The following is a 20,226-nucleotide window of genomic DNA, read 5'->3' as shown; positions in this document are numbered from 1 at the left end:
CAGTAAGAACTGTTTGACAATGGAACAGATTCTCTTGGAAGGTAGTGGACTCTCCTTCCTTGCAGGGGGTTGGACTAGATGGCCCCAGGGTCCCTTCCAATTCTGCCTTTCTATGATCTATGATACCAAAACTGTACTTAGCAAGCTGGCTGCAGAAGGGTAAATCATGGAGGGCCATGCCCTGCTTCTGGCTTGCCACTTTTGGAAACAGGATGCTAGATCAGATGACTCTTTGATCTGACCCACCATATGCCCAGGCACTGTCAAGAGAAGGGGACACTTCCAGCATTCAAAGCACTCCAGCATTCGTCAGGCCCAGTACGTACCATCCATACCATCACGTAGGAAAAAGCTGCAATCCAGAGGGTGGAAGAAGCAAAAGTGACCAAGAACCACTTCTCCCAGCGGGGTTTATTACAGTTGGGCACCGTGAAGTACAAGAGGAAGGACAGAGGCCAAGTGAATAACCATTTGGCAATTTCTATTACGCCAGCTGCAAAAAACCCAAACCCCAACATTAGAAGGTGATTCCATCTTGTATGCCTTATGACCTCCTTTTTTAAAATGACAAAAATTCTACCTAAGTTAAGAGCTAAGATAAATGCATACGAAAAAGAATATAGCATATCAAAATGAAGAACTGAGCAACTGAGGCCAGCACAACAACCTCACTTTGCCTACAAACCAAAGCGGAAGTTTCAACTGAGGTCTAAATTCTCTGCCATTTAGGTTGAATGATCATTTGCGCTTCCTCACTCCAAAGCCTTCATGTAGCAACTAATGGCAAGAAGGATTTTTGCTCAGTAACTTGCCTTACTCTGAAGGAGCTCTCTCCCAATTGTCTAGATGTCTAAAGAATGTTTTAAAAAGCAGACTTTGAAATATTAGAATTAAATAAGTACCGTATGTTTAATATTAAACAAGCAAACAGATTTGTGAAACCTAGGAATTTCTTACATGGTACATCAAAGGGAGTGTAAGGGTCTCCACTCTCCTCCTCCTCCTCCTCCTCCTCTTCATCATTCTCATTGTTTTCATTGTCATCGTTTTCATTCTCTGTTTCATTCCCAGCCTCTGCAGCCTCTTCATCTCGTCTCGCTCCATTTGCACCTCTCTCTGCAGAATTGCTGGGTCCTGACCCATTCTCTACTGTGTGCTTGGCAGGGACTTTGATGGCCACCTCTGATTCTCCATTGGTGTATACTCTGCTGTTGATTAGTCTTTGTCTCTGTTTAGAGAAGTAATGGCAGATGCATCAGGAGTTTTTAAAAAGCAACGAGACTAAAATAGGAAGGAGGGAGAAGAGATTGTAGGATCAAATCTCCATAGCAACTGCTGAAGACAAATGCTTCACCTGCAGGTAATATAGTAGTATCAACTCATGTTATTTCAGAGCTCTTACAAGTTGTGCTGATGTACAAAACCGCTGCATACCTCAGTTAATAAGAATCTCAATATACATTGATAAAAGCTGAATTTGCTAGCTTTTAAAGAGGGCAGGTAATATGTATTTTTCCGTGCATAAGACGCCCCCCATGAATTTTGGGGGGCTCCAATTTTAGAAAATGGGGGGAGATGACCCAGAGTTATTGAGCTTTTTTGGCAGGGGGAATGCCAAAAATCACTCAACAGACTGACAAACGCTGACAATTGCATGTGTAACAAAAGCCATAAAGCGTCTGCCTGATCACCACCAGCAGCCAGCAAGCGCACACACAACTGCCGCAGCAGCAGCCAATTAAAAGCAGCCCTTGTCGCAGCCACAAATCACCCACGCTTTCACCACTTACAACCTCCTGCTCCCCCCCTGCACTATCCGTGTATAAGACGAGCCCACATTTAGAACAGTACTTTAGAGTTTAATAAAAAGGTAAAGGGACCCCTGACCATTAGGTCCAGTCGTGGCCGACTCTTGGGTTGCGGCGCTCATCTCGCTTTACTGGCCGAGGGAGCCGGTGTACAGCTTCCGGGTCATGTGTCCGGCATGACTAAGCGGCTTCTGGCAAACCAGAGCAGCGCACGGAAATGCCGTTTACCTTCCCGCTGGAGCAATACCTATTTATCTACCCTCGTCTTATATACAGAAAAGTACAGTATATATTTAAATTATCAAAATAACATTATTTTAATATACTGTATGTCATATATGTACATCACTGACACTTGTTTTGTAATTGCATTTACAAAAATTTCTCACTCCCTGTTAGATAGAACAGCCATCTTAAATAGTCACTTGTGTTGTATTATAAAACTACAACAGCATCAAGAAATGAACAACTTCATCCTTGGTTCCAAGCCCCACTGATTATAACTGAACATACTGATTAATCAGCTAAAGCTTTAGTTGATTAACCTGCTAAGTAAACTTATTAAAGACTGCAACCTTACCTTTAAAGGTTCTTAAGTAGCAGTACAAATAACAATGTATTCATGTACTTTATTTTGAAAAATCATAAATAATTTAATCAATACAATGCTTTTTTACATGAATACTTAGGACCCTTTAAGGAGGTGTATTTTTTGTTCTGTCCTATGCAGAAATGGCCTGAACTAAGGGCAGAGATTTCTGTTTGAGAAACACATGAGGAGCAAAAGGGACCAACAAAGCAGCATTATATTTTTGGACTGTGTTTCCAAGTTCTTGCCATGACTGGGCTGTGTTCCATTCTTGGGGACCTGATTCCCTCCTCTTTTCTCCTCAGACAACAGAGGACCTCCTTGACCCTGTCAGTGCAGCTCATGTTCCTCTACTCTTGTGCTCCAGACCCCAATATGGCTCATTCTACCATTATATTCCAGTTGGGGAAACATGCAGGGCAGCCCTGCTGTGATAAAGATTCTGGCCATCCAGTAGGAGGTGAGAGGAAGAAGTATGGTCATCACTCATAGCAACCCACCAAGATGGCCCATAAAAAGAGTCCAGTAGCTTCCAGTTTACAGATCACTGCTGAAGCAAGCACTGTTTACACAAAACATAAAATATACCTCATTGATCAACATGCGGCTGGCCATGGAGAGCCGGGTTCTGGGGGGGAAGTGACTGGTTATCATAATCCGCAGCCCAGCCTCTGAAAAGGAAAGTTGGTGTGGATATGCAGACAACAATTCATCCACCATGATCACAGAGGCTTTGCGATGGAAGTTTCCTAAAGACAATTAAGGGAAATTAACAGGAGAGAAAAAGTCTTCTGCATCATCAGATATTTATCCTATTTGAAGCACCATATGACAGTCAGCTGTTCAGTGGTGTTCCCTAACATTGCATCTCTTTAATAAGCAGCACTAAGAACCTCTCCTAAAAATTTTTAGAACCTCTAAAAGAATGTCTAGTTCGGAAAAACCTGACACTTTGGCAGCAGATGTAATTAGTCCATCTGCTGTTCCTCTTTCCGTTCACATTGACTGGCAGTGGTTCTTCAGGGCTTCAGGCAGAGGGTCCCTCCCAGCCCTACCTGGAGAGGCTGGGGAAAGAACCTGTGGTGACCTGCTGGTGCTCTACCACTGAAGACCTTCAGACCACGTCATGGGGACAGTTCTGATTTGTGTGGTTGAGCCAATATGTATCCCTCCCACTTTACTATCCCATTTGGCAAGTGAAGTGGCAAAAATGAGGGGAGGGCATTTTGACTGCCTTCCGGAAGAGTAAAAGTAGAGCACACAAAATTTACTGGCAGCATCAGCAGCAGCAGTGTTCTGCTGGTGGTCATCATCTGGGTTTTGTTTTCCCCCTTGATTCCGCCCTCTGACCAGACTGATGTCATGATGCAGATCAGTTTCATGAGGAATCTGGGGGTGGGGGTTACAGCTCCCAGGCTTAGTTCTTAATTATCACTGCCTTCTACTTGGGGGAACTTTGACCACATCCTCTCCTCTTACTTCAGTGTACTAGGTCTGTTGGTGGCTCCACATTGTCCTTGCCACATCTGCTCTGCTATTTCCTGTGGTAAACATGTAAACAAGACAACCTACTCATGTACTCTCAACAGGGAACCATGACCGGCCCAGTTTTATTTGTTTTATTTTAATTAAGGCATTTCTATCCTACCCTTCAGATAAAACCACTCAAGCAGATAACATAACAATGACTAAATCAAGAAATACATACAAAGAGCATAAAATCATAGCAACAGAAAAACTGGTCTGTTGGATTAAAACATTATATACGAACACCTCACCTCTGAGGTGTGGAAGGTGGTGGTCCTTTAGGTACCCAGGTCTCAAGCTATTTAGGGCTTCAAAGGTTAAAACCAGCTCCATGAAAAGGACCCAGTGCAGTCCAAAGTGAATGCATGTTGTATACACTTTATGAGTTTGCTGCAGGAAACACTGGTGTAATCGTATTCCCCTTATATAATTGGAGCCACTCTCATGTGACCAAGACTGCTCTATTAGTTTTGTTCATACATTTGGGGGGATTTATTCAATGTGACTTAATCCATAATGGGACAGCCACATAAAGCAGCAAGCACATCAAACAGTAATCTAAGTAACTGATAATGGCTACAAACAGGAGATGTCCAGTTGCACCAGAATATAAGACATGTAAAATACATTATAAAGGGCAATTTATCTTGGTCAGCTTGAATAAGACTTTTATACAGTTTGTAGAAGAAATTATAGACCAGGTTCTCAGACAGGAAAAGTGAAGTCCTGGCTACTAAATATATTTTAAAAGTTTAAATCTGCTGAAAAAGGCAGACTCTGCACTCACATTAATGAACACTAATTAAACAATTCAGTCTAGCTAAGAGCATGGTTGGGTTTACCTGACGTCACCCTTACAGGCAGCTGGAATCATCTTCTTGCTATTTTGCTTCTGCATAAGCTCACTGATTGCCTGTAATCATGGAATTTTCTGCCTGCATACTCAGTATCTTCCTGCTGAATGTCAGTATCCAGGCTATCCTAATAGATGGTTCAGATTACAATCCTATTCCATTTACCAGGGAGTAAATGTCATTGAAATCAATGGGAACCATCTCTGAGATGGATGCATTGGATGTTGGGTACAGCTTTTGAACAGCATGCAGGAAAACTTAGGCAGAGACAGAAAATAGTTTAAAGAGAACTGACAGTGACTCCAAAGAGGTTTTGTATCCCATTGTGTACACACACAAATCTTTTACCCCTCTGTTTCCTTCTATCATTCAAGTTTGGCATATTTTTTTTACTGGAGGCAAAAGTGGGATGAATGTACATACAAGCAGCAATTCCTCTTTCAAGCTGTCAACAACTCTCTAAAAATGATGTAATTTCTTGTGAGCCAAAGCTCTCACCTCCCCAGCTAAAACACATAATTGTGTTTGGTCATGCCCAGTTCACCTTACCTCTCCTCTTCTATTAGCTCCTCCGCTGTTTAAATTTAGATTTTAAGCTCCTTGGGTGAGGTGCTCTTTCTTTGACCCCCCTTTCTTAAATGTGACTCCGTAAAGTGCCACGTACATTATAAAGCTTTATAAACAATGGGTGATAAAGCAAAATGATCATGAAAATCTGTTATAATGCTGTAATATGCTCCTACATTGAGGTCTCTTTTGCAAAAATGCTATTTCACCATTTAACTCTTTAACTTCTCCAGTTGTTGACATGTCTCACAAAGATTGGGGCCAAACTAAATGCTACTTCACATCTTTGAATCCCATGCTTGGAATTGCTGTTACTCTTTTCAAAAGAAGTTACAGGAAGCTGTGACCAATGGATCAGGATTACACCCATGGTTTAACCCTTTCCCCTGTGCTTCTTCCCCCTCCCCTGGCTGCATATTGCTCCAGGAAGCAAATAGCAGCTTTATTAGGGAGAAAACAACATCTAGACTGGGACTCCACTACTGCTTTGATTAAAAGATGACATGGGGATTCCCAAGTATGGGATTCAAATATGTATTTAAAGTGGCATCTAGCCTGGCCCACCAGAACATCAAGAAGGATTCTGCAAAGAAGCAGTGTGTGACTTACTGGAACAGTTACCTTTCTTTAATAATACTACTGTAGCATCACAATTGCTGTTGTCATCCATCTCTGTGTTATTTGCTAGTCCATTCACCATATTTGTTGCATTCTTTGTCCTCCTTTCAAAGATATGTTGTAGACTGGCATTAAACCTATACAAAGAACAAAGAGATGTCTTCTCAATGGCTTTCTCATGGGGTTTTCCTGACAGACCTGTGTATCAATTTGTAGGTTTTGGCAATCCCTATGCAGTGGTACCTTGGGTTAAGAACTTAATTCGTTCCGGAGGTCTGTTCTTAACCTGAAGCACCACTTTAGCTAATGGGGCCTCCTACTGCCGCTGCTGCACAATTTCTGTTCTCACCCTGAAGCAAAGTTCTTAACCCGAGGTACTATTTCTGGGTTAGCGGAGTCTGTAAACTCCACTGTATTTTAGTGCCTAAGAAGCCTTTTAATAAATAAATGTTACATTTTTAAAATAGAAGAAGTAAGGACTGAAATATGGCTATATGTGAAGTGAGTACACTGTTCCTACCTGCAATTCTTCCATTGCAGAAGATCTTGAGGAGAAACTTCAGAATGTGAGTCCATAGAAAATAAGAGTAGGAGCGATGCCCCCAAAGCTATGGTATGTGGAGCAGCAGAGCAAAGCCTTTTGGTTGGGTGAATGAAGGTGTCAGCCTTCAGTACCTTATCTTTTGCAATGGAAGCCCCCATTACTGACTCGACAGCTAATCAGGAAGCCAAGGAAGCCAATGCAGCTCACCTGACTGGTCCTATAAAACTTCGGGAGCCACCCTTCTTTCTAACCAATTTTCTCATAATGAGAAAAATTTATGTTACGTGTATCAAATACACGAGTGATTGTAAAGAAAAAGACTAGGTCTATATTTGTCTGCTTGTCTATACTCCTTATTTTGGAGCACTTGTCCTTGGTGATATCTTTTTCTGTGGCTTTGTATTATGCTAATAACTTCCCTGATTTGTTCGCAAACTCAAATTGTTTCTGTTTTAAGGATTTTATATTCTGTTCAATTTCATGTTGCAGTAACAAGGAGAATTGTACTTGTAGTGTTTTCAACTTTTGTAAAATGGCTTTGTCTCCTGGCTTTTCCACCAAGGTTTTTCCAAAACACATTATTTTCTTTAAAATCTTTTGCTTTTCTTCTTCTTTTTTTCTGTAATATATTTTCTTTTGAATAAAGAAGCCTCGCAGCACTACTTTAGCAGCATCCCAGACCACTTCCTGGTCTATTCCTTTAGGTTTATTTTAAAGTATTCTCTAATTATTTCTCTACCACTTCCTCTTTCTTTAGGAGGTTTTCATTTAATCTCCATCTATATATTATTAATTTTCTCCCTTTAAAACCATTTTGATTGGGTTGTGGTCTGAGAGTGCTCTCAGGCAACCTATCTTTTTCATTCTTTGTATTAATTCTTTTGAGAGCCATATCATCGTATCGATTCTGCTATGGGCATCCTTCAGGTAGGAATAGTATGTGAACTCACACACTGTCGGGTATTTGTACCTCCAACCACCTGTTAGGTCCAAAAATAGTATCATTTCAAAAAAAGTTATTGGAAGTTTACCTTCTTTGGCCATACCATCCTTAGTTCTTCTGTCCTTTTCTAGGGATACTATTAGGGATACTAATACCTAATAGTATTTTCTTTCCATTATATCTTTCAAATAATTTTTCCTCCAGGGACTTATAAAATTCCAGCTTTTTTTCATTAGGTGCATAGATGCCCATAACTAGTATTTTTTCTCCTTCTATAGTGATTTCTACCACTAATATTCTGCATTCTTCATCCTTTGTTATTTGTTTTGGTTCTAGTTTGGGGTTGGCATAGATCACCCCCCCTTTTTTAACTGTGTTTGAAGCAATAAATTCATTGCCCAGCTTTTTATTCACTAATAATCTCCTATGTTGCCTTTTTATGCGTGTTTTTTGTAGACATATAAATCCAGTTTTTGTTTTAACAAAAAGTTCATAGTTTTATTTCTTTTAGCTTTAATATTCAAACGTTTATATCCCACAAAAAAGTCTAAGGTCACTCATATTCTTAAAGTTTCAAGTCTTATCTAGTCTTCTTGCTGGGATTGATCTTCCTCTTCTGCCTCTCCCAAAGCTTTTATTATACTTTTATTATATCATAATGAGTGACTTTCAACCCTTCAAATAAAACTCACAAAAAAACCAGCAGGCAACTATTTTAAGCGCTTATGCACCAACGCTGGATGCTGATGAAGACATTAAAGAAAAAATATATTCTCAACTGGATGCCAACCTATCAGAGACACCGATTTTAACGCAAGAGTTGGGCAAGATTTCTATCTGTGGCCCGGGACTATTGGGAAAAAAGGAATTGGCAACAGCAACCAGAACAGAATTTTATTTTTGACTGTATGTGCAGCGCACAACCTTGTTATTACCAATACACTCTTTTGAAAAATAACTAAATTAAAACATCACGGAAGCACCCTTGGTCGAACCACTGGCACCTCTTAGACTATGTAATTGTCCAAGCTAAAGATTGTTGTGATGTACTCCTTACCAGAGCTATAATGAGTGTTGATGACTGTTGGACAGATCACAATTAATATGTTCCATGATGGCTATTAAGATTATACCTCAACACAGGCTTCAACAAAGGAAACCCAAGGCATAAGATGAACACTCAAGCCCTTCAAGATCCAATTCATCGGGATTGCTTTCAAACAACTCTTAAGGACCACCTGCTTTCAGAGTTTCCTGATAACATCGAGGAACACTTCAGCAAGCTAAAACCATCCATTACTGCAGCCTGTGAACAAACTATTGGATACCAAACCAAGAAACACCAGTTCAAAACAACAAAACCAGTGGACCTGATGGGTACTTGACAAAGTTTTCAAAGTGTGTGGAATTGAACTTACATAACAACTTCACAAGCTCATTGAAGAAATCTGGGAGAGAGTGAAGATCACAGCAGACTTTAGGGAAGCCATTTTTATTTATTTATTTTTTTAAGGTGATAGAACAGATTGCGGAAACTATCAAGGCATCTTTTTATTAGCTGTGGCAGACAAAATTATTGTAAAGGTCTTAACAAACTGTCTCCTAACTATTGCTCCTATTGCTCAATATCCAAAAAACCAAAATGCTGCACCAACAGGCAGCCCCCCCCATGCCACAAATCCAACCTAATGATGCAACGCTGGAAAGTGTCAATTACTTTCCTACTTAGACAGTTATCTTTCCACAAGGGCCGATATTGATGCCAAAATCCAGCCCTGCCTGAGCTCTGGAAGTGCAGCTTTCTCCCAACTGAAGTGCAGAGTGTTTGAGGACTAGGACATTCACAGGGAAACCAAAATGCTTGTTTACAAAGTTATTGTACTACCAAATTTATTGCATGCTTGTGAAATATGGACCACTTATAAACGCCATCTCCAACTCCTCAAAAGATTCCATCAACAGTGTCTCTGAAAATTTTTACACATCACTTGGGAAGACAGGCAAACCAATGCCAGTGTCCTGGAAGATGCAAAGATCATCAGTGTCGAAGCAATGATTCTTCAACATCAGCTTCGTTGGACTGGTCATGTTTTTCAAATGCCTGATTATTGTCTTCCAAAGCAACCACTCTATTCCCATCTTAATAATGAAAAGCGAAATGCTGGTGGACAACAAAAGAGCTTTAAAGACACTCTCAAGGCATATCTAAAAAAATTCAGTATAAGCACAGAAAATTGGGAAACACTGGTTGTGAGCATTCCAATTGGAGAATAACCTCTACCAAAAGCATCATAGACTTTGAAGAAGCCAGAACACAGGACAAAATGAAGAAACAAACTAAGAGGAAGGCACGTTTGGCAAATCTTGACCATGATCAATTCCTACCGACGTCCCCAGAACTGGCCTTCACAGTCAACTATGGACACACCATTAAGACCATATTCATGGAATACAATCTTACTCGGCTACAAGATACTGACAAAAAAGAAGATTTATATATCACTTCACTTATTCAGGTGTCCCAAAGAGATTTCCAATAACAAAAGAATAAATTACAAAATACATTTTTTTTAAAAAAAGAAAATCAATAAAGCAATACAAATATAACATATGAAGTGTTCATCCAAAGAAAGACTTGTCTAAAGCAGCACAAAATATCCACTCAGCTAACAAAGGATGGACACAAGTAGCTACCAAAAGCCTGACCAAAAGTGCTGTCCAAATGCCTGGAAGCAGGGCACCTATTTTTAATTAAAAGAATGCATAGTCAGGTTTTCATGATTAACCAAGTCCTGAGGCTACACTGACACTCTTGTTCTGATTTAACAGAACAGAAAACTGGTGGCTTGGGTTTTTTTAACAGCATCTCTACCTGTAGATAGTGCTCCTTGAAAGACAACCATTTAGGTAAGGTAAAGGTAAAGGACCTCTGGACGGTTAAGTCCAGTCAAATTCGACTATGGAGTGCAGCACTCATACTGAGGGAGCCGGCATTTGTCCACAGACAGCTTTTCTGGGTCATGACTAAACTTTTCGCACACAGAACACTGTGATGAAAGCCAGAGAGCACGGAAACACCATTTACCTTCCCGCCACAGTGGTACCTATTTATCTACTCATGCTAGTATGCTTTCAAACTGCTAGTTTGGCAGGAGCTGGGACAAAGCAATGGAAGCTCACCCTGTCGCATGGATTCGAACTGCCAACCTTACGATTGGCAAGCCCAAGAAGCTCAGTGGTTTAGACCCACATCCATTTAAGGTAACCTTAGCAATGTGCAGACAAGAATACATGATACTTACTTCATGATGAGAATGTAGACAGCATACATTAGAACTAGAATTAAAGACTCCCACCTGCAACCAAAAGAAGAAGAAAATGAAGACAAATAAGGAATAGGGTTCCATGTAGCTGAAATGGATCTGTTTCTAGACCATTGATGCCTAGAGTTACCAGGTCTTCTGAAGTTTAGAGACTCAGGAAAGTGAGCCTGAGTGCTACAGGCTAGTGTCTGGCAGGTAGGAGGGGAAGCATGGTGGGCAGCAGCTAAGTCTAGTGGTGCAGGCGGTGTCTTGTGCTTCAAAGATGGAGCCTACCTAATCTCATCATAAAAGCTGGTCCTTACTCTAACTTTCTATATTATTACTCTTTCTATATGGGTCTTTGCCTTGCATCTTCATCAGCCATCATCAGCTTCACATTTATACACCACTCTTCCTCTCTAAGGAGACCCCAGGGCAGCTTATAATAAATGAAATTACATAGAACAATTTAAAACAACATTTTAATATATTTCAGACAGCAGTTGAAACTAGCATGGTGATCCCATATGCCTAACATGATATCAGTGAAGAAGGAATCTCAAAAGCTACTATGAGACTAAGCAGGAGTTCCTATGATCAAGTGGCTAAAGCTTGTGTTGTCTTGGTAGACCACCAGATTTTCTTCTTTCAATTGGAACCTGGTGTTCTTATCTGTTACTTCTTTTAATAGTTGTCTGAGCTTTAGTTAGTCAACACAGGCACTTTATGAAACTGCCAGCGACCAATTGTCTAAAACTATATACCTAGCTCCGCCTCTTCTGGAGAGCTATTGCCAGCCAGCGTCTTAGGCACAGGCTCTTCGTAGCTCCGGTACCTCAGCAACTATCTTGTCCCACCCCAGCCTCAACCACCACTGCTCATCTTGTTCATAATGCCTCCCTCACACTGATACCTCCATTTCAGGCTCAGCAGCAGAGATCAAGAAGGAAGGAAGTGGTGGAGGGAGGTAGGGGAGGAGCAGGGGAGCTGCCTTGCCCTGATGGTTCCTCTGCAGCTCACATCCACTGACAAAGTGCCCATTTGGTACTGGGAGGCCTTCCCTCCATCTGGCCAGCTTGGGAGGAAGAAGTCTCACGCATGCTCTGCTTCAGAGCTCTGAGTGTCAGCTTGCATTTCTTAGTGCAAGAAAGTATTCATCTGATAGTCTTTCTATCTCTTGTCTGTCTGTCTGTCTGTCTGTCTGTCTGTCTGTCTGTCTGTCTTTCTATTTCTTTTCTGTCTGGTGTGGTGTTCTGTATGCTTAGTGTTAAGTTTTAGTCTTGTTATAAGTTACTGTAAGTTTACGTTAAGTCTGCTGTAACTGGATTTCTTATGTGCCAATCCTGAATGTATTGGATTTGTGACCATTATGCTCATTTGCCTTCAGTAGCAGTAAAGCTCTGCTGGATGAAATATAATTGCCTCTGGTCTATTTTTGGGAATCCTGCAATGTGTTCAAGTTTTTACTCTGCTAACTATACATTGGAATCTACTCTGGATCAATATTGAGTAGACTTTAAATGACACTGAGAAGATTCAGAAAGGAGATAACAAAAACACCACCAGCCCCTAGCTCCTCAACAACCCTGTGGGAAACCTCATCTAGTTTGGCAAAATTAGTTCTGGCTTCTTGGATTCTGCTGGACAACTTCCCTGCTAGTACAGGACTCCTGTTCCTGTTACTTCATTCCTGCAGGACGCTCCAGCCTGGTCTCCTAACTTAGTACTTGCTCTTGCTGATTGTGACCTCAGGGTTTATGGAAATGCCATTTCCTTGTGGCCTTGCCCAAATTGCCTAGTTTATTGTTGTACTGAAAACTGATGGGGAATAACAGAGCCAACACCTTCTCCCCAGAGGAAGTCAAGTAAACCTTCACTCACAGTAGCTGAATGAATCTCACTAGGGGGACGGGGAATAATCCCTTCCTTCCTTCCTTCCTTCCTTCCTTCCTTCCTTCCTTCCTTCCAGTATTTCTACATTGCCATATCATAAAATATCAGAATAATTTGCTAAATAACTTTAGCAACAATTATCATGCTCATTCCCAGTTCTCTGTTGTTCTCTTCTTGAGTCATTGCCTCCTAGCTCCAACTTCCCATTAGCTGCCATCCAAATCTTTCTTCATGCTGCTAACCTCTTTGCTGACATGTCTGCTGTTCCTTTCACACTCTCACTGTTACATAGGACTGTCTTCTTAATGGTACTATCCCAAATGTCTGTGGTATGCAGATGTATGCGCATGTATATAAGCACTACACCTAGCTGAGTGAGACCCAGAGACAAGCCTTTCCCAAATAATCAGCATTTCACTGGAAGAAGCAGCACCAAGGCATCTAGGTGAGCATACAAATGAGTCTTTGCCTCCTCCTTTCATTCCCCAGCTGCCAATTCTCCTTTTCTGTCCTAGAAACCATTCTCTGCATCACTTCTTTGTCTTTGCAATGTAACAGTCTTATCATTGCCTGTGCATACCCACGTTCACTTTGCCACACCCTATTTTCAGCTCAAATACATTTGCAGGTTGTTGCAGTGCTTGAAAACCCAGACACAAGGGAACCCCAGCAGTCACAGGGAGCTCATGGAGATTCCTTCACAATGTGATCGTGACTGTAGATAGCTGGCAGGCAAGGAATAGCTCCCCAAAATGAGGCCATTTCTACAGGCATCCCCATGGTAGCTATCACATGTTGCCAGCCTCTTAGAGCAATAGTACTTGCAACACAACTACACATCTCCTGTGCCCTCCTCAGTTTTCTACTTTTGTGACTGTCACACTGAAAGGAAATTGTTTGGACAGTCTATTCAGGCTGCTTCTACAGGCCCTGCATTTTCAGTGGAGATCTGTGTGGGTGGCCCAGAAAGTGCTGGGAAAGAGGTTTCCTCTTTTAACTCTAAAAAGATTTCCATGAATCACTTTCCTATTTAGAAGCTCTATAGAAATGGAAATTGGTCCCCAGGTTGTTCAGCAGAACTTTTGCCTCCCTCGCTACCATTAGTCAAAAAATGACAGTTGCACTACTTACCAAGCAACTTTTTCATCATAAATAATCTGTGGAGAAAAATGTTATAAAAATGTATTACCATGTGAGACTGTCTGTAAGTTATGCCACACTTTTTAAAAGACTTTTAATATCTCTTGACACAAACTCTCTTCTAGTATCCCAAATAATTTCCCACAGTTCATTCCTTCCAACATCCAATTTTTATCATCTGTGATGTACAACTCTACTTGTTATAGATGCAGAATTGATTTTATCAAGAAACACAAAATGTAAAATGGAAAGGAGATTTTTCACTTTTCAATCCAATCTCTATGCATTATAATCTGTTGACTTTTAGATAAAGGTCTCTATATAACCCTCTTCCAATGTACTAAATCAGTATATGAAGAAGCAAACACATGAATATGGCACAGGTTTAATAGAACATTTCCCAGCCTTGCTCTCTGAGATCCAGAGACTGAAATTGGGTTATTGTGTATGCAAGGCATACCAGACTTGTGCAGAGGGCTCCAGTGCACAACCATGCCTGGAAATGACATGTTAATTTTCATGTCATTGACCATGGTACTGTCCTGCAACCAAGCTGTGCGCTGCCATGGGTTTGAGGCCTAAGGGTCAGCAGTCCATATTCTTCAGAGCCTAAGGTGCTACAGAAAGTAGATGCATGTGGGGCCAAAGTACATGAAATGAAGGCTATCTACAATCAGAACTCAATACATTTTGATTTTTAGCAGCTGTGAAGAAGAAGAGAAACTGTATGGGAGAAGCAGCACTGGGGAGGAAATTCTTATCAGAGAAAAAAATGGCATGGAGGGAAAATGCCTCAGTCCTGCTCAGACCTCATTTGCATCCTCGTTCTTACACAGCTGCTTTTAAGCAAAAAACCAAGATGCCAGGAGAGCCCACCAGGAGCTAATGTGTAGTTTGGCTTTAATATATTTAGCTGACAAGCATATCCACAGCTACAAGAAACCTGCATAGGTTTCCAGCCTCTCTCTCTCTCTCTCTCTCTCTCTCTCTCTCTCTCTCTCTCTCTCTCTGTGCAGAATTCTGCTCTGTGCCACTTAAGACAGCAGCCAAAAGGTATGATATGTTTGAATCACTCCTAAACAGAGAGGGTGGTGTAGGCGATACTCAGATCAGACCCAGTGAAATCCATGGGCTTAAGTTACCATTACTTACTTAAGACAACTGATTCAATGGCCCCACCCAGATTACGATTTAGTCAGATACCTTTTTAGGCAAGGCAGAATTCAAGAATGCAAATCCCCCACTTGCAGTCTGAAGAGATAGTCCAGACTCCTAGGACTTCATTCTACATAATGTATAGATCAGTTCAAGCATGGCTACCCTTCAGAAATTCAGATAAAAAAGAGATTCTCCTCCTCAGTCACCACTAGGTTGCACTCAAATGCTACGTCTCAGCTTTTCTTTTCTCCCTCGGCTTTGCCTGGAATGATGGTAGCAAATGAAGTGCCCTGATAAATGTGGGAAGAAATATTTGCAACCCACCCCCCTTCCAGCCTCCTCCTGCTTTTACAGTCAGTGTGTGTGTGAGGGGAAGGAATCCATTGCTTCTTTGCTGTCGGCTTATAGCTGTCACCCTCAAGTACAGGCCTTCTTGTGAGTCAGCTTATAGCCAAGGACACATGTTCATGCTTCAATAAGGTGTCTGGGCATAATGGGACAAGGCAGAGTCAGGCAGAGAGGATGCAGTTCTTCCTCAGGTTTTACTGTCCTGCTTCCTGTCATTCCAAATTGGCTAAATGCTCCCAGAACATGACATTGTAAATTATATGGAACTGGGAAGAGGGGTGACATTTCTGTATTGTGCTTAGCCTGAGAGGGGGCTACTATTATTTGCTGTAGAAAAGAACTCTGCCCAGAACAGCTAATGTCCAATTCTCTATCTTCTACTTGTTTATTTTTTACATTATGCCCCCCCCCAATACCCCAGGACATAGATACAATGAAAGGCTGGAAGATATTTGCACTTTCACACATATTAAGATTTCTCATAGGAGGTATGGAATCAAGAAGCAAAGGGATGAATGTAAAGGACACAGAGCTGCTGGTGAGACCAGCAGGGAAGAGAAAGGCTCCTGCTATTTGATCTGCTATCATGAGGAGTCACAAAAATAGCCTCTTCGTCTTTTCTCTTCCATGGTGGGTTCAGATATTGACCCCCCCTCCTATGATTGCTCATGGGAGGGGATTAGGGTTGCCACCTTTGATTTGGGCAAAATAAGGAATGTGTCAGGAGAGAGGAATTGTAGGGGCTAAAAATTACTTTACCTGCTGCAGAAATGACTTCAAAGCAATCCATTACAATGAGTGAAAGAAATTTACGGATCTTAGTTAGTGATGCACATTAATTTAAATGGACTCACATCCTTCCCAGTTGCTGGATTTCTGCCTGTCAGAAGAATGGTAAATGTAGAAACCCAGCCCAAAAAAGGAGGAGGGGTGAAGATAGCAACAATTCTGTTTCTCTTCCTCACAGAGCTTTGCCTCCAACATCCCCTTCATGTAGCTGCTAATGCCATGAGCATTCAAGCACATGCCTCATAGTCAGACAAGGTCATCCAGCCACTAGGGTTAATGTGTGCTTCATTTTGGCCCGGTCCTTTATACAATATTTTGCATCAATTTATTTAAATAAGTAAAAACAACAACCATTTTAAGGCTTCAATACTTTGCATAATTAATTGAAAGTAAATTCAACTGAACTAATTGGGACTTATTTCTGTTTTCAAAGGATCAGGTTGAACGTGAATTTAGGACTGTGAAAGTTTCTTGCAAGGGAATTTGAGTCCTCATCTGCTGTACACATTTAAAACACTTTAAAAAGTCATGGGTTGGGGGGGGGGAGGTTTCTTTGGTAGCTAAAGAATAGGTTTGCAATATCCACCCTACCCCTCATAAAGGAAGAGGGTCAGCGAACAACAAGGACCCATGCCTACTACCTCCCACTTCCCTGGTCAGTAGGAAAAGAACTGCCAGCTTGAATGTGAAACACACACACACTCCTGCTGGCCAGCCTCACCTTCCCTCCTCTCCTCCCTCTCTCCCACCCACTTATCCGAAGTCACTCTTTTCTTTTTCAGCCTAGCCCCTCCATTACATTCCCATCCATTGGGCCACAGCTACGTCACTCCTGGATTGAGTGTAACAGGGACGGGCACAGGCAGGCAGCGGGGAGGCAAAACTCAGTGCTGCCTCAGCAGAGGAGAGGGAGCAGGGAGAAGAAAGCGGGGCAGAAATAAGGGATGCAGCATTTTCCCTTTAAATAAGGGACAACCCCTTATTACAAGGGTCAGCAAACTTTTTCAGCAGGGGGCCGGTCCACTGTCCCTCAGACCTTGTGGGGTGGCAGACTATATTTGGGGTGTGTGTGAATGAATTCCTATGCCCCACAAATAACCCAGAGATGCATTTTAAATAAAAGCACACATTCTACTCATGTAAAAACACGCTGATTCCCAGACTGTCTGCTGGCTGGATTTAGAAGGCGATTGGGCCGGATCCGGCCCCCGGGCCTTAGGTTGCCTACCCATGCCTTATTATAAGGGACATGTGGCAAACCTAGAGGGGGTCCCAGCAGTCTCACAACCCAGCTGGTTCTATAAACGGATGCCTTTCTATGGTTCTGGACATGTGCCTGCCACAATTTTCTCAGTGTTTTGAGCTGCCATGATTTTGCAGATCATGGTGGCTGCCTGGCTGCCCCTCATCCCCAGCACCTGTAAAACACACATCCACAAATTGAACAGCAGCCCTATATATGCCCACAGAAAATCACTTGCTTGGACTCCAGCAGCAACTGAAGCAGACTCTTCATTATGGTCTCAGGTACACCAGAAAATATACCAGAGACCACTGGTGGTCTTCAGAATTCAATTTAAGAGGCACTGTTACAGAAAATTCTTCATAAATTCCAACAGATGCCCGGAAATGCGCTATTTCTGATCACAAATAGTAGGAATCATAATGGATTAGGGAGTGAAAGCAAGTAATAACAATATTTTTGCCAGAAGTGTGAAATAACAATTGCTTATTGTAGAGAAAAAAATCTGGTCTCACCAGACTAGAGTCTTATTGCACATTTTCTAAATGAAACCACCTAGAATGAAATCTCCCCCCTGACTTCACTGGACCAACTCAAATCTGGTTTTGGCATTTGAAGCTATGTTTTGAAGTTGCAGAACATTAGTTCTTAAATCACTATGGACTATACTGGTAAAGATGTAAATTGCAATGGGCAAGGTCCTATATTCATTTAAATGAAACACTCAACAAAAGCAAACTTCTTGTAAAAATAAATCAGCTTAGTGAACCCCTATGAAATGGGAGAAATGGCACTTTGGATTGCCAAAGAAAGACTTATTCAGGAAAGCGATCTCTGAGCACTTACCAAGATAAGTGCAACAACAGAGCAGGTATAATACATGGAATCCCTCAGGAGACACCAAGATGACAGTGCAACAATCTGAGAAAACAGACAGGAAGAAAATGAATTGGCCATATATGATCCCAAGATTCACATTAACAGCAAGCTGCAAGGAAGAGCTGATGGGTCCCCCCCCCCCCCCGTCCCAAAGACCAGAGAATTCTACACAGTCATTGTAACAGGTGTACTAACCTAGTCAGAAGAATCACATTTTTTCCAGGCATAAAATATTTATACCTCAAAAGGTCACATTCCTGCAACAAAAGTGTTACTTTGAAAGATATCTGTGAAAGAAGATTTCATACAACAAATATGCAATTAACATTTATTGAGAAGGAGGAAAAACACTGCGTGGAAAGTCCATTATCTCCAAGTTTTGGCCAGATTCTCCAACAGAAGTGCTGAGCCTGTTATACTGAAGATACGGTACATCATGAGGAGCTCAGACTCCTCATTCTGAGGGGAAGAAGCAATGGTTGCTAGCCATTATCTGTGGTTACCTGTTACAACAGTTGGGTGCCTCCACCTCTCTGCTGAGCACTGGCAAGAGCCCATGGGATTCCAGGCACTCACCCCAGGTCTGTGTTCCTTTGGAGAACTGAGACATGGGGGAGACTGTCGTAGCTTTAAGAAATATGGTTTATTCTTCTATTTACATCTTCAGTCTGCATGGAGAGAGTCCAGATCTTACAGCTTGGTCATTTCAAGAGGAGCTTGTACCCCACAGCAGTGCAACCATGGAGTCCAGGGCATCTCTCTCAGCCAGTTCTGCAGTCAGCCTGTCCAAAGATAGATCTCAGACCTCCTGCCACCTTCTTCCTCCCAGCAAACCTTGCTCAAAACACTATTTTCCTGTTACCTCACACCCAGTTACCATGGTAACCTTCCAAACTCAGTCTCTTCACACCTCGGGATAGTTCTCTTGCAAGCCAGTGGCCCTCAATGCCCTCATATTCTTCCCTAATGTCCCTAGCTTAGCCAGGTCATTTTGCATAGGCTAGCCTAGAAATTCCTCCGCAGTTTATGGTTCCTCTTCACATCCCAAATAATCAAAATTCTATAATGTCTTAAGTTCTAGGGTTTGGCCCTTCCCAGTCTATAACACAGGGTTCAGACTCCTCATTCTGAGGGGAAGAAGCAATGGTTGCCAGCCATTATCTCTGGTTACCAGCCAGTCCTCCCCCAAATCTTCTGGCATGGACAGAAAACTCAGGACAGGGTCAGTCTCACTTTACGTCAGCCCCTGGAGACAATCTCTCAGTGCTTCCAAGTGCAAAGGGAGATTGTCTCCCATCAGGCATGAAGTGAGATACCCCTTCTTCCTTCCAGGGTCTTTATGATACACTGGGTCTCTTAATGAAGACAGCCAAAAAAACAGAAAGAGATATACCACTGTCAGAAACAAATTTATGGTCATTGCTGGCAACCTGATGATCACATTTTGACTTTAATGAAGATTGACTAACTAGAGAATTGATTGCTATACTGTGGTAAGCATGTGTCTTCAACTATTTAATGGGGGTGTGGTGGTCACTTTTTTCTTGCAGAAAACTCTTGAGGTCTAACCTGCATCATAAGGTAACAAAATCCTGAGGTGGTAGAGTAAGTCGACAACATCTCTTCAACCTTCATCTGGGACAAAAAACACACACAGCCTAACACATCACAGAAAAAGTGTCTATGCTACTCACTCCGTCTTATGTGAATTTTCTACTTATAGGGAGAAAATATGGGAGCATTCAAAAACATGAATCCTTGTCTGCAGTCTCAAGTGGTGTAGTCCATCCCATTACTTGAATTCCCCCCTCCTTCTGCTACATGTAGACCAGACCTCCAATTGTAGCTGGTACCAAACAAATTATATGCCACAGTGTGTATGTGAGTGTATGTGTGTGTATTTATGCGCTCGCTCTCTCTCTCTCTCTCTCTCTCACACACACACACGTGCCCATTTATATTTGTATGGTACCAGGATATTTCCAGTCAGACTCACAGTATTTCATTTTAGCAGAAATCCTGCA

At 41.8% G+C, this 20,226-nt stretch overlaps 1 protein-coding gene across 3 annotated transcripts in view; it reads right to left on the bottom strand.

Moving 5' to 3' along the window:
* Nucleotides 1-20,226, bottom strand: part of SLC24A3 (solute carrier family 24 member 3) — a 161,377-nt gene that overhangs the window by 16,006 nt on the left and 125,145 nt on the right. For 2 of the 3 annotated variants that reach the window (XM_083748637.1, XM_083748635.1), the window contains exons 7-13: nucleotides 18,170-18,244; nucleotides 13,777-13,802; nucleotides 10,753-10,806; nucleotides 5,955-6,100; nucleotides 2,986-3,146; nucleotides 958-1,228; nucleotides 327-493 (exon numbers count right to left, since the gene is read on the bottom strand). In XM_083748637.1, the coding sequence (XP_083604763.1) occupies nucleotides 327-493; nucleotides 958-1,228; nucleotides 2,986-3,146; nucleotides 5,955-6,100; nucleotides 10,753-10,806; nucleotides 13,777-13,802; nucleotides 18,170-18,244 (900 nt within the window). The remainder of the gene's footprint in view (nucleotides 1-326; nucleotides 494-957; nucleotides 1,229-2,985; nucleotides 3,147-5,954; nucleotides 6,101-10,752; nucleotides 10,807-13,776; nucleotides 13,803-18,169; nucleotides 18,245-20,226) is intronic. The other variant, XM_083748636.1, reaches the window with a different exon arrangement.

This window comes from Podarcis gaigeae (assembly GCF_964106915.1).
Source record: "Podarcis gaigeae genome assembly, chromosome: 7".
In the NCBI taxonomy this organism is placed as follows: Eukaryota; Metazoa; Chordata; class Lepidosauria; order Squamata; family Lacertidae; genus Podarcis; species Podarcis gaigeae.
This window is presented reverse-complemented; position numbering and strand designations above follow the sequence as displayed.